The 13,935-nt window shown below is 40.2% G+C and overlaps 1 protein-coding gene across 1 annotated transcript in view; it reads right to left on the reverse strand.

The window, feature by feature from the left end:
* The window catches only part of spock1 (SPARC (osteonectin), cwcv and kazal like domains proteoglycan 1), a 112,437-nt gene that overhangs the window by 56,333 nt on the left and 42,169 nt on the right, over positions 1-13,935 (reverse strand). The window contains 2 exon segments of the mRNA XM_037780298.1: positions 1,026-1,071; positions 4,984-4,992. Of these exon segments, the coding sequence (XP_037636226.1) occupies positions 1,026-1,071; positions 4,984-4,992 (55 nt within the window).

The following is a 13,935-nucleotide window of genomic DNA, read 5'->3' on the forward strand; positions in this document are numbered from 1 at the left end:
TTTATCAATTTTGAGGTAAATATTGGGGTAATTTGGCAGCAATTCCAAAGAAATTTCAAATAGGTTACTAATTACTAATTATCACCTAATTACCATGAAATTTGTGTACCTGTAAAATGAAGTGTTACCGATGATTTTGTATAAGATACAATTTTAACCATTGAATTACATGATATTTTGTTATCTTTATTATACTATCTACATATGATTTACTACCTTTAAAGCAGATAGCTGCAATTTCAACATGTAAATGTATGTACTGCAGACCACGTATGATCTGATGAAGGTCTGACAGGCCGAAGGCTTAGAATAAAGTGGAATACTGCATAGATCTAAGTGTGCGGATATCTTTTCTATCATCTTTTGAACTTGTAAATGTATAAAATCCAGGATCATTTTCTGCGTGTTTGTTTCCGTTGAGCCACATATTGCAAACCTCTCTACAGTGTATGAAGGTAACAAAAACGGATAACCTTTACCTGAATGAGAAGTCATGCTTTTAAAGACTGCTACAATTAACTTGAAAGGAACAGAAAATGTAAAAAAATAAAAAAATAAATGTCCTGTAGTAATGACTACTTTAACTTCTGTGTGTAGAATATTTTTTCTTGTTAAAGAGAATGACCCTCTTGACTTAATTGTGAACAAGTGCATTACAGGAGGAGACTAAATGGCACACTGTACCTGCAGTTTGTCATCAAAACTATAATCTGTCAGTTCCTTAGTTTGAGGCATATGTTTTTATCTGTAATTTGTAATTTAGCAAAATATGTCAAACCTCTCATTGCGTTGGTGTTTCATGTTGTTTAGATTGCTGTCAAAGTCTAACATTACAGCCAATTCGTCTGATTTCCTCATTTAGATCAGGATAACATAAAACAAGGCTTAGTATCTCACCAAGCAGTCAATGCCAACTACAGTAACAATTTGGTCAATACTCAAAGCATTGCGGTTTGATATCCATGCTCAGTGTGATACACATTAATATAAACATTAGGATCACACACAAAAACAGCAGGACTCACCTTGGTCCAGAGACTTGGCGGGAGCCCAGCTTTTGAAGTAGTCGTCCTGAGTGGAAACAGAACACAAGATAACTGGGTTATAAAAAAATAACTCCATTCCTAGAATATCATTATTTTGCAGACCAGAGAGAGAACAGCCCAAATACTAAACCAAACTACAGAGGAATCCTGTCCTCATTCTTCTCTCCTTTTGTTCTTTCATACTTGTGTTTTTGTAGAAATGAATGATTGCAGCAGAGAAGAAAAGACACTGAGAGGTAGGAATTTGTTTGGACGTTTAAAAATAGGACACAAATATACGGAGAAACCTGCGGGAGACACACTGGGGAGTAAAGAACGTTACGCGCTCTAGTAAATAATGGGTTTAACTGGGACAAAAACATTTAATGTCAAGGTCAAAATGGACTCCGAAAAACAGTTCAGAACAAAAGTGTTGTTGTTGATAGGAAACAATGACAGGAGGAGAGGAAGGATTTTTGAGGAGGTAGTGTTCCCATATTTGAAGAAGCGCACATTATTCTTATTGTTCAGAATACTCAACAGTCATGGAGAAAGCCTCTTCAACTGGAAATATTAAAACAGAAAATAATCGGCTTGTCTCAGCTAAGCTCAGTTGAGAAGAGGTTTGGATTAGTTAAGCATAATACGTCTCTATTCAGCCCAGCTATGGTAAAGACATCTATTATTGAGAGGAGCAATTAAAAACCCCATTATGAAAAGAGCCGCGATGCATATCACATATATAGGTGTAAGAAAGGATTGATTAATAGTCTATGAAGTCTATCTAGGTTTGATACGGACGCAGGCAGAAGTTGTATAAGTGGTGTGTTTCCAGCTTGCAGTGGAGCAGCAGCCCACCGGTGAGAATAGCAGCAGCAAAAGCAGTTGTGCATTTCAATAGACCGCTCTGTTATGTGAACAGGTTGATGCCCAGGAAGGTGTAATGGCGTTGACTGAACCTTCACTTTGAACGCCATTTGCTATTGACTTGCATGTTCGCACCCCAACCACACATTTAGCATTTAAAGGCTGTAGGGATATTTTTAATTGTTTATTAATATACAGTATTTGCCAACAATTATAGCTTCTATGAAGACATTTTAGATTATTACAACACCATTAGACGTGTAAATCACATGTTTCATCACAATATTAAATTGATTCTTTGGACAACGATATGATATTTGCTGATATCACAAAGTCTGCCTCGATACGATTTCGATTTGATTCAATTCAGGGGCCTCCGATTGATATGAGATTATTTTTTTTAATAAAAAGAATAAAAAATAGACCTCCTGGTGTTCACTATAAAGTGCTACAGTTCTCATGTTTAAGAATTTCAAAATAGGGGCTTATCTTAAAGATGATGATGTGCATCAATGTTTTCACTTTGAATCAACAGGCTCGTTCGAGATGAACTGCTCCTCGCCTGGAAAGTAGATGAGATCAGGTGGCAGCAGCAGGGGGTGGGGACAAAAAGCTGCGGTCAAGTCGGACAGTTTCCAGCAGCCTTCGAAGAATTTACAGGAAGTCACAAAGATGGTGATATCCTGTTAGATCCGATCTGTAGGCTACTTGTAGTTTGCAGACCACGTTGGGATTTATTTATATAACATATACGGAAATGTGTGTGTATCTGGCATTAGATTCTATCCTCCTATGTTTGTTAACAGATGAAACCTTCATTGCATATCATGAGACTAATATCCTACAATCTAGCATTAAATATTACAATTACACAGAAAGTTAGGACTATTTTTCAATCAGCTCTTAGATCAGGCAACAGCCAGGCATTTCCCATAATGCCCTGGGTCTTGCAGTTGGTGCAGAGCAACTGGCTCTAAAAACTGTGGCCGCCTTGATCTTGTGAGGTTATCGTTACCCACGTGTGCTTGACGTCAGAGCAAGTCGGGATCAAGTCAGACACAAATCTAACCGGCATTCATTGCGTGGCGATCGTCGATTATCGATTCTGCTGCAGGCCTGGTGCATCTTGAACAAGCCTAATATATTGCATCGTTGATCATTAAATCAATATATTGATCCAGATCGATGGATCATTACACTCCTACGTTTTAATATACTGTCATAATAAACACATATATATATATATATATCTGCTTATAACCACATTTCTAAACCATTCATGAAATGTTTATATACGGCTTATGAATGATAAATAGAGAGGGATGAAGTAAAGTGTTGCCGAATTATGTTTGCACTGAACGTAGTCTGTTTTCTCTGCAATGTGAGCTATAGCACACACACACACACACACACAGTGGTGGTGTCTGCATCTAAAGTAGAGCCCAGAGCGAGGCATATGTGTGTCAGCAGGGAGTGAGCCTGTGTCAGTGACACTATGTGAACGGGGCACAGGAAACCTGCTGGGTTTGAAAGCAGGATCTCTGCCTCCTTTATTATTGAAGGAAAGAGAGAGAGAGAGAAAGAGAGAGAGAGAGAGAGAGAGAGAGAGAGAGAGAGAGAGAGAGAGAGAGAGAGAGAGAATAATAAGAAACAGTCCGCAGAAAATGGACAGTTGACCCACTCATCCAGTCCTTGTTCTATAAATGCCAACTGCCAACATTTGAGCCAATACAAAAGTTTGAAATGAGGAGATGAAACCTAATTAGCTTCTCCCTTAGGTCCTTACTTCACTCATATAGTCACTTCTTTTTTTCTCTTACTTAACTATATGTCGCTCTGTCTCTATTACCAAATTATCCTTAATGGCTGTGAAAGTGTAAAGTAGGATGTTACTGTGGCTAAAGTCATTTCTGCAAAGTCTTAACTAAGACAAATGTGAAACCATTACATTTCTATTATACAATGACAATGACTCCCCATTCTCTCCGTATTGCTATACGATATGTACACTCCATTGTCAGCTACAGAAAAAAAGGAAAATAGTTTGAAGCTGCAGAAAAAAACGCCACGAAGGTACAGGTAACAGCATTTCCTGGTAATTAGCCTATGGGCCCTATTTTAACGATCATATGCTATTTTTGCATATACTAATTAAATCATGTTTATAATAAAGTAATTTTCGATAAGTTTGAGGTAAATATTGGGGTAATTTGGCAGTATTTCCAAAGGAATTTCAAATAGGTTGCTTGCTAATTATCACCTAATTACCATGAAATTTGCAGACTTGTAAAATGAAGTGTTACCCAGGTATACAGTATATAAGGTCATTAAATATCAGAGCCACTGTTCTGATCAGGGAACACTTCGAGGTAATGTATTCACATTCCGACATAACAGATATGCGAAAAGGCAAAAATACTGAATTGATGCTCCTAAAGAGACACATTTAATGAGTAAATTTACAACGTTTCATCAGGTAATATTCAACATGTAACCAAGAAGTTCCATAATATAGACTAAATATGAATCCCAGGTGGAGCCTGTAATTGATGCAGATGAAACGTCGTAATTGTACTTAATAAATCATCTTTTTGCGAGAATCAATACAGAGTGCAGGTGCCTTTTTCTCTTGAGATTATTTTCATCCTTTATATTGAATTTCTGCTTACAGCAAATAAAAAAATTGATAACACAAAGTCAGAAAACATGGTGTAGAAAAACAAACAAACAAAGGAATCTTGTATACACGATGTGGCCAAAATCCTTCAACCTTCCCAGGAGAATGGAGAATATTAATGAATTTTTAAATGTCACTATGGATGTAATGTGCATGTGTCCGCATGCTTTTGGCCATGTTTTCTTAAAAGTATGAAACCTACCAAACCACTACAACAACATTTTAATATGCTGAACTATACCACGCTATGGCTGACCAGCCACCCAACCTGCTGTGCATTTAAATCAGCAACACCTCTCCAGCTCTGCAACAATGCCTCAAAGCAAGTGCCAGACAAACACTACACTGTGTGTGTGGCTTCCAGGAAGGTACCGCAGTATGTTTCAAAATCACAAACACAATGGATTTACTTACCTCCGCTTCCTTTAAATGATTGCAGGGGGAGAGAGGCGGAGGAATAGAAGGGAGAGAGGAGAGAAAGAAAGAAAGGTCAGTGATAATGGCACAGTATGCTATGTCTATCAGATCTATTACAACCCTGTGTTACTCATTCTGAATACTGAGCTCAACTCTAGAGATTCATTTAATAGGAATCTGATTCTGAAAGTGGTAGAATAGGAGACACACATTCACACACACACACACACACACACACACACACACACGCTCGCAGCCTTATGAGATAGGCTTATTTGATATGGCATGTAATTTGAAACACATCGCGGGCAAATTGTACAGGCTTAGAGTTGAGGCACAGCATAAAGAGAGAGGAGGGGAAGAAAGAGGGAGAGGCAGGGGAGTTGTGAATAAGTAGAGGCAAGAGGGAAAAAAAAGGGTATGTGAATTTACTGCCTCTTTATTGCGCTAAACGGAGAGGTTTAATTAAAGAGGTTTTTTTTGTGGAGGGTTTTCTTACTGTATCTGAATGGGGGTTTGGTAATTCACGTTGTTATCCCACATAACTAAATGAGGCTTTATCTAAAGTAAATCATGATGGAGAAAAAAAACTTAACTGAAGCTAACTAGTAGACTAATAATAGTAGACAGACAGACAAAAGAACACGCTTTGTTTGTAGATACAATGATGCATTACAGCCCGACTGAGGTCCTCTTTAGAATCAGCTTACAGTGAATGACTGTCTGTGTAGCTTCATCTGAACCAGAGCCTGTTGAATAAATACACTTGTTGTCTTGTTGATTTCTGTTCCATCTGGACAATTTGCGACGTGTTAATGTTTTCTGCTGAGTTCATTTCGACCTGCAGCTACAAACATGTTGTGTGTAAAGCGAAAAGTGTTTCCTCTGTTATCATCAGATAACAGCTTTTACTGTGTCCAGCAGAGGACTGCAGTTGAGGTGCTGCTGCCTCAGATTGCACCTTTCTTTTTTTACTAGCTGGTGTTACTTGAAGCTGGGGGAGGCACTTTGGCATTATTGGGCAAAAGTTTGATACTAACTTTTCAGTATATTGTAATTCAAGTGGTACCCCGGGGTAGGCAAAAAAAAGAAAATTGGATATATATTCTTTAAAAATACAGCCGTCATCCTGCAGCTCTCCTCTCTGTCCTAAGCCCCTCCCACCAGACAATCACGGGCATATGCATGCGCTTCATACAGTAACCTGTACGAGTACTAGTCATTTATTTCAAACATCATACCAATCATCATTGTGATCCCAATTCTGTTATATAGCAGCAATTCTATGAAATTTACCATCCTGTTTTCTTTGCAAACTGTAAAGCCCTTTGAGATGACATAATGTGATTCGAGGCTCTAGCAATCTACAATATGGCGAACCATTTCAGAGATGGAGAGGAAATGTTGCTAATAGTTTGGCCTTCTGATCACTGTAGCCATCAGGCTGCACCGCAGTGGTGAGCTCATACAGAAGGATAAAGTATTAGAGCGATTGAGAGAATATGATGGCTGTCCCGAGCTATGTCATGAGGCTAGTTCATGGTGCTATACTGCTGCCGGGAACATTTTCTCTCCATCTCTGAAACGCTTTGCCGATATTGTCTGACGGTTTTTGATAAGTCTGTCCTCCTTTGTTGAGTTGCTTTGCAGTGTGGGCAGTTGTTACCGTTGCTGGAATAGCAACTTTTCCTGCAGGATATTATGCCGTTGAATCAGACTTGGTCGTGTCTAGAAGGAAACACGTAAATTGCGAAAACTTGCCCGACGACCTATCTTAACGTCAGCCATTCAAGGTCAATGCATAACCTTATCTATTCGAGGTCAATGCCTTAACCATCTCACAAGAGTTGTCTCAATTTTGTGTGTTACCTTCTAGCCACGACCATCAGGCTTTCACCAAAGAGACGAGCACGTGCATCTGTATTTGTAGGAATGCCCTCTCACTGAAACGACCTGTGATTGGCCAAATGCTTCCGTAAACGGCTGGATTTGTAAACAGAGCCAATAGAAGGTGAAGAAGTCTAGTTTTCTCTAAGACACTTGTATTTCAATATGCTGAAACATTATTATGGAATTTTTTATTTTTTGCCCAATGATGCCAAAAATAAACTGCCTACGCCATCTTTAAGGTTCACAGCGGTTGCTCCTATAGACCTTATTATTCAATAGAAGTCTCAGGAATCACCTTTTCATGCCCAAGACCCCCATTAATATTTTATTGTGCTCATCTCAAAAGCATTAACTGGCTGTTGAGCTGGCTGCGACACTGCCCCAATGTCATTCAAACCCTTTAAAGTGATTAGACGGAGATAAAACTGTGGCGTTATTATCATATTGTCTTTGTTGTAGGTGGTGCTGGAGTTTCACAGTGAGGGAAGTCTTTCAACTGTGTCCATTTACACTCTGCAGGAGCTTGTTGGCAAACAAAAATTTGAACCGTTTAATTAAGTTTTTTTTTTTAATAGGGTTTAATTAAAATCTGTTTAAAATGTAACACAACAGCTGTCAAAGAAAATGGGATTCATTTATTACAAAACTGTACATGATGCCGTATATTGAGCAGTGCCACCGTTTTAATTGTGGTTAATTGAGTGCATGTCTGTGTTCAAACGTCTCCATGTCGCAGTGAGTAGCTCCATCAGACGTTGCTGTTTAGCAGCCAGGCGATGGAGTTAAACTAGGCTGCAGTGTTTAGGCGGTCTCCCCAGAGCAAGAGAAGGGTCAGACATGTCAATGAGGAAATGCAGTAGGAAACAACAACTTGGTGAAAACTGCAAATCAGCATACACTAGTTTCTTTCCGTCACAACTCCAGCAGCTCCATAATCATTCTGTTGTCTGCTTCGTTTTCCCTGCCACTACACTGATGTTGCATTCCATTTGAACTGGGAAGTCGGATTTTCCCAATTCCTAGTTGCAAATTTCAAATGGAATGACCCCTGAAGTCAGATTTCCAACTCGGAACGTCGGACGAACCTCACAATCCCCGACCTCAACATCCAAGTTGGCTGACACGCACATCAACAGTAAAAAAGTTGTAGTAATATATTGTTTCTTAGCACTTTTGTCTTATTTGCATCTCATTAAATCACACGTACACACAGTACTATCCAACTTCTATCTGTGGACATGTTACTACGGTGTTTGTATGCGCAAAACACTATGGAATGCGTTGTTATCAACCAGCATTGCTAACAATTGCTAATGTGGCTGCATTAAAACCCCACTAACTCTTCCGACTTGTACTGGAATGCGGTCAACTCGGGTGTGACATCATTCCTAGCTCCGACCTCTGATTTTTTAGGTAAATGGAACGCAGCATAACTCTCTTGTCAGTCCGGACCAGCAACTTCCTCCTAACCCTCCAAACCCCTCTTCCCGCCATCACCATCACCTGATCTCTCACACCAAACCTCACCTGTTTCCTATTTCCCTAATCAGCCTAGCAGTACATATACCGACCCACTTCCACTCATTTCGTGCCAGATTGTCTCATTTCAGTCTATATATTCCAGTCCCAGAAACCTGGATATGCAGTACTTTGATAGAAACTACTGTGGCATATAAACAACTTATCCAGGTTAAGGTAACTTAGTCGCTACAGAAATAGTAACAGCCAAACGACACAGAAAATGAGAAAGCTGGATAATTCCATCATCTTGTAGAAAAGGATGTTGAAACTTCCTCTATATGTTCAATGAAAACAGCATATCCCGATAAGACTCAAACGGCAGCATGAATGTATGTGCCCATTATTTGCACTGCAGCAAGAGGTCACTTTGTCAAAAGTGGGTCAGCGTTTTCATTTCACTTTGAGGACACTTTCAAAAAGTCATTCACGTCTGCAATGACCTCTTCACAGTCATTCTGTCTCCGAGGTCTCCAGCAGGTCGGCTCATTTTTTCCCCCTCTCCAGTTTAAAGTGATGGGCCCGAGATCTCATCTGATAGCAGATCCCTGAGGAAGTGTGTGACAGTAAAAAAGGTGGAGAAGGAACAGATTTGATTCACAGAGGGAAACGGAGTGGGAATGGCTTCAGCGCGATTAGCTTCTCTCAGCAGAAGTACTGTAACCTTCACTGAACGTGTGTGTGTGTGTGTGTGTGCCTATATATTTGTGAGTTGGCACAAATACCCGCATTAACATTAAAATAGGCAAAGCCATGCCTGCAGTGCTGACTGAAGATGTCATAATCAGGGGATGAGGATGCAAATCTGGCCTCTCGGTGGAAACTAAACAGCCTTAAAAATTTACTGTGTACTTTATGCATTTTATTCATGGGTCTGGAACCTTGCCGAAATCCCCTCCCTCATCCTTTCCCCCATAGTCTCTAATTCATTCCCCTCTCCTCCTCCTCTCGTTCCTTCCTCTCCACCAATTCTCTGCTCTCCTCCTCAGGCTACATCCTACTTATAGCCGAGCACTGGTCTGCGATCTGATCAGCATCATGTGAAGCTGATATATGAGCTTGGTGAGCAGATAGCAGAACAGAGCGGAGAGTGGATTTTAGAGATGCGCTGCATCCGATTACTTCACTGTTGGGCCTCTGCAGGAGTGAGGAATGCTGAGTTAGGACCAGTGGAGGCAGTTTTGCTTCAACAACAATACTGAAGTGGAAACACGCTCCCGTTTCGGAAAAAAGCAACACACACACAAGCAGAGGGAGAAATAGTACATCTGATGAGCTTGTTCTCACTGGAAACTTTGTCCTCATTAGTAGGGAAAGAAATATCTGATCTGTGAAACATAACCTTGTGCACTGTGTGAAGTCAATCAAGCCGGTCATGTTCATAAAATTAATCACCAAACTTTAGAACAACCTTAATTATTTGACCTAACCCAACAAAACTGTCTCAGAACATGGGACTGTCAAATATAACAAGATAATTTGTGCTTTATAGACTTGACTGTGACGGGTCAGTAGTTTGCTACGTGACTTTGAGAACATTACATACCATTAACATTATGACCAGCACTCAAACCTGCTGCAATGTGAGGTCATGTGGATGAGCTTTAACTGACTGAATGAGCATGAGCATAAAACAAATCCGTCAGCGTTGCTATTACTGCGGCGGCAAAGTCAAACTGAATACATTTACATCAAAAGCAGAGATGTTTGGTTGATCACGGTCAGCAGCAGGCATCCCTTCCAACAGATGGTAGTCTTTTTAACCAAGTCTCACGGGAAGGCGTATAAATAGCACGACATTACACGGACATGCCGCGTGTCATGAGGATGCATTTTTGCGTGTCATTTGTATGCCATGCAATAAAACTACAGGAATGTCTGCAGTTAGGATAATGCAACAAAACTACTTAGTTTAAGGAGAGTGAAAAGAGGAGATGTCACTCGTCATCATTGCGTCATATTATTCGGGTACAACTCACGCGCAGTCTGCACTCGCCGAAATTGAGCCAATAGCAATGCACCGTAGCTCCAGTTACACTGTACCCCATACCTCAAGACGCATGTCCCAGGCTCTTTGAATAAGCCTTGGTTATGTTTAAGAAAAACATCATGGTTGGGCTTAAAATAACTACGTAAACTAGGTAAAATACGTACAACAATATAACATCAGTACGGAAAACATGAGACAAACGTCTATACACACCGGTCTCACGGTTAAAAGTCCTGAGTTTGTTGGACCGATCCACCTCCCCACCCGCTCGCCAGCGGTCTTTCGAACTTTTTATTCTACGTCAGAGCGTAGCATATTCACGCGGATGCGTTTACATCGCAGTAATTATGCATACAAGTACATTCACCACGGCGTATATAAATTACACGCCAAAAGCAAGAAAGGCGTTCTTATTGCAAGCCAAATGTCTTGCGTATTATTGTGTCATTCTTACGCCTTTTCCTGCATATGGGCTGTTTTAACCCTCTAGCCGGTATTACTTGCTATCGCATGATTATAATTCCACGAACTTGCAATCCATAATTTCTTGCATTGTAACCAGAATGTGAAAACAGACCTTGGACTGAGCAAGAGATGGAGACATACATGAAAGACAAAGGGAAGAGAAGCATGGATTTAGTATTGTGAGAGCAAGTGGGAAGAGAAAAGAAAAGGGGGATGAAGGAATGTCCAGGAACAAAAGAGAGATTGAGGACTAAGGAAGAGGTGGGAAGATGACAAGGAAACATATAGACAGAGTGGTGGAGGAGGAGAAGGGATGAGGAGGAGGACAACAGACTAAGAAGAGAGAGGAAGGAAGAGGAAGAACAGAGATGGTGGTGTGCTCCACCGGAGTCTATCCAGTATTCATGTGCGTCTACGGCCTCAAGATTGGCAGGCAGCATCTCATTCACATGAACATACAGGTAACACTAAATATTACATGTGGTGCTGAGAGGATGAAGCAGCAACGCTACTGCTTTACATTCATATTGTACACACACACAACAGTTTGCAGCTGCATTTCAGGATATGTAGCTCAAATTAACAGTTTGTTTCTCGTCCGCTCTCTCTCTCTCTCACACAATTAGGCTAAAAACACACTGTCATATTACAGTCGTGAATTCCTTCCAGACTGTAACGTTACATAAGGATCTGGCGAACCAATGACCACATTTGTATTCACAGCCAATCCGGCTTCTCTAAACTGAGACAAACGACTTCTTTTCTTTCTGCTTACTTCCCCCCTTCTCCCCTTGGCTTTCTATTTTTATAGCCTACCTCATTCATCAACTCTCTTCCTCTCTCCTCCACTCCTCTTTTTCACACTGCTGAAAACATCCCTCTACTGATCCAGAATCTGAACAATGTGGCTCAAAGCCGAACATCAAAAATATGCTTCCTCTCCATTCTGTCCTTTCTCTTCACGCTAATGAGGGAAAAACCTTCACTGAGCAGCCTGTTATTCAGAATATCTTGTCATCTTCACGCTCGTCAGATTTCTTTTCTTCTTTCCAATATTCTCTCCGAACTGGCTTCCTTTCCTTTTTCTCCTATTTCCTCTCAGTTTCAGGATATTGAACATGAAAATGAATCGATTACAAGAGAAGAAGAGTCGGTGGAAAGAAAGCAGAGATGGAGTTAAGTGTAGTGAGTAGGGAAGGGGAACCAGGGGGAGAACTAGAGCTTGAAGAAACAAAGCAAAAGGGAAAGTGATGATGGAGCTCTGAGAAACAGCAATCTTTACACATTCCCCAGTGAGAGAAAAGAGGGTTTCAAGCAGTTGATACAGAAGAAACAGAGTGAGAAACACACATGAAGCACAAATGAAAGAGAGTCGTTGTAGATGAATGACACTTTGGACTGAATGATTGGTTGTCAGGGCATCCGCAGATATATTTCCATCCAAATGTCATGGGATTTTTAAGCAAACTTTTGAAATGGTGCAAAGAATAAAATGAGCCAGTGAAGAAAAGGGACTCTTAATGGCAAAAAGGAGCATTGAAAACTATTGTATGTGACTCACTGAATTTCTGTGGACTAATTTGACAACAAAATCCCTTTTATCTAAAGTGGATGTAACAAGCTGAGTATTGTACATCGTGCACTTGTTCGTAGACATGAAAAGAGGGAGCTTGAGAGAGAAGTTCAAACCCTGCTTACTTTCTCACCTCCAAACACCTACTCAGGCTGTAGCTGTTCCTACGAAAATGAATGCACTGTAATTTGTGTATATCCCACGAAATAAATGCATATTTAATCTACGTAATCGTGAAAGTATAAAGTGGGACAAACGCCGCGCTAGGGAGGAGGTCGGGGTGGATTGGTGGGTCAAAAGATATTGGACATTCATCCAGGAGATTGCCGTTCGTGTCCCTTGTGAAACCAGAAGTCAATGTTGATTTATTTGTCATTTAAATTGCGTCAGTTCCGGTGTTATTTTAACCCAAACCACAATCTTTTCCTAAACCTAACTAAGTAGCTTTGTTGCCTAAACCTAACTAAGTTGTTTCCTGGGAAGAGGGGAGTTTATTTTGAAAAGACTGTATACATGTAACGAGCGGAAACTGACACACGCGTCACGTGTTGCTGGACATTCGTAGGAAAGCGCATGAAAAATGAGAAATAACTTTTCCTAAGATATCATACGGACTGTTGTATGAGAACACGTTGGGCTACTCGCTGCATGAAGTGAGTGTGACTATCAGAAAAGAAAGTCCCCTTTCACACACACATACATATGTTACATGAAAAGATGAGAACATGAAATGAAAATATATTTCATTTCAATGCTACATTTTGGTCCGCATGTAAAAATTATTTTCGTTATTAATTACTCTGTTGATTAGTTTTTCTATTAATCAATCGTTTAGTCTTTAGAGTGTCACAAGTGACACAATTTGCCAGCCAGCGATGTCTTCAATTTGCATGTTTTGTTTGACCATTTGTTCAAAACCCAAAGATATTCCACTTCTATGTCATTTACAGCAATATAAAACAGAGAAAAGCAGCATATTCTCACATTTCAGAAACTACAGAAACTGGAACCAGCAAATGTTTGACATTTTTTGCCAGATAAATTACTTTGATAATGATTTCATTTCTATCGTTTGTACTCTAATCAAATCAGCACCAGCTTGAAGGTTGAGTTAGTAAATGGACAAAAAAATTGTATGACTAACTGTGCAAAAAAGTGACAAAGTCAGTAAGTGACAAGGATGAAAGGCCAAACAAGAGAAAATCTCAGCCACACGTCCAATAAACAGAGAAAGAACTGAGAGGAATGAGATCAAGGCATAAGGCTGAAAGAAACTGACAAGTAAGAAATAGAAAGTCTGAAACATTTTGCTTCTCCACACACCTAGCTAAGTCTCATGTTTGTAACTGTTCCCAAGTCGCTTTTGGCTGTCAGATCAGCGTTTCTACACCATGTAAGCCTTCCAGCAGCTCGCAGGCGTGTCAGGGTCAACCTGGAACTAGATCTAAGGCTGGTGGACAGACACAGTGTAATAAATAATGGATAAGACAGCATGTCACCAGATTAGCTTGAC

Source organism: Sebastes umbrosus, chromosome 9, assembly GCF_015220745.1.
Source record: "Sebastes umbrosus isolate fSebUmb1 chromosome 9, fSebUmb1.pri, whole genome shotgun sequence".
Taxonomy (NCBI): Eukaryota; Metazoa; Chordata; class Actinopteri; order Perciformes; family Sebastidae; genus Sebastes; species Sebastes umbrosus.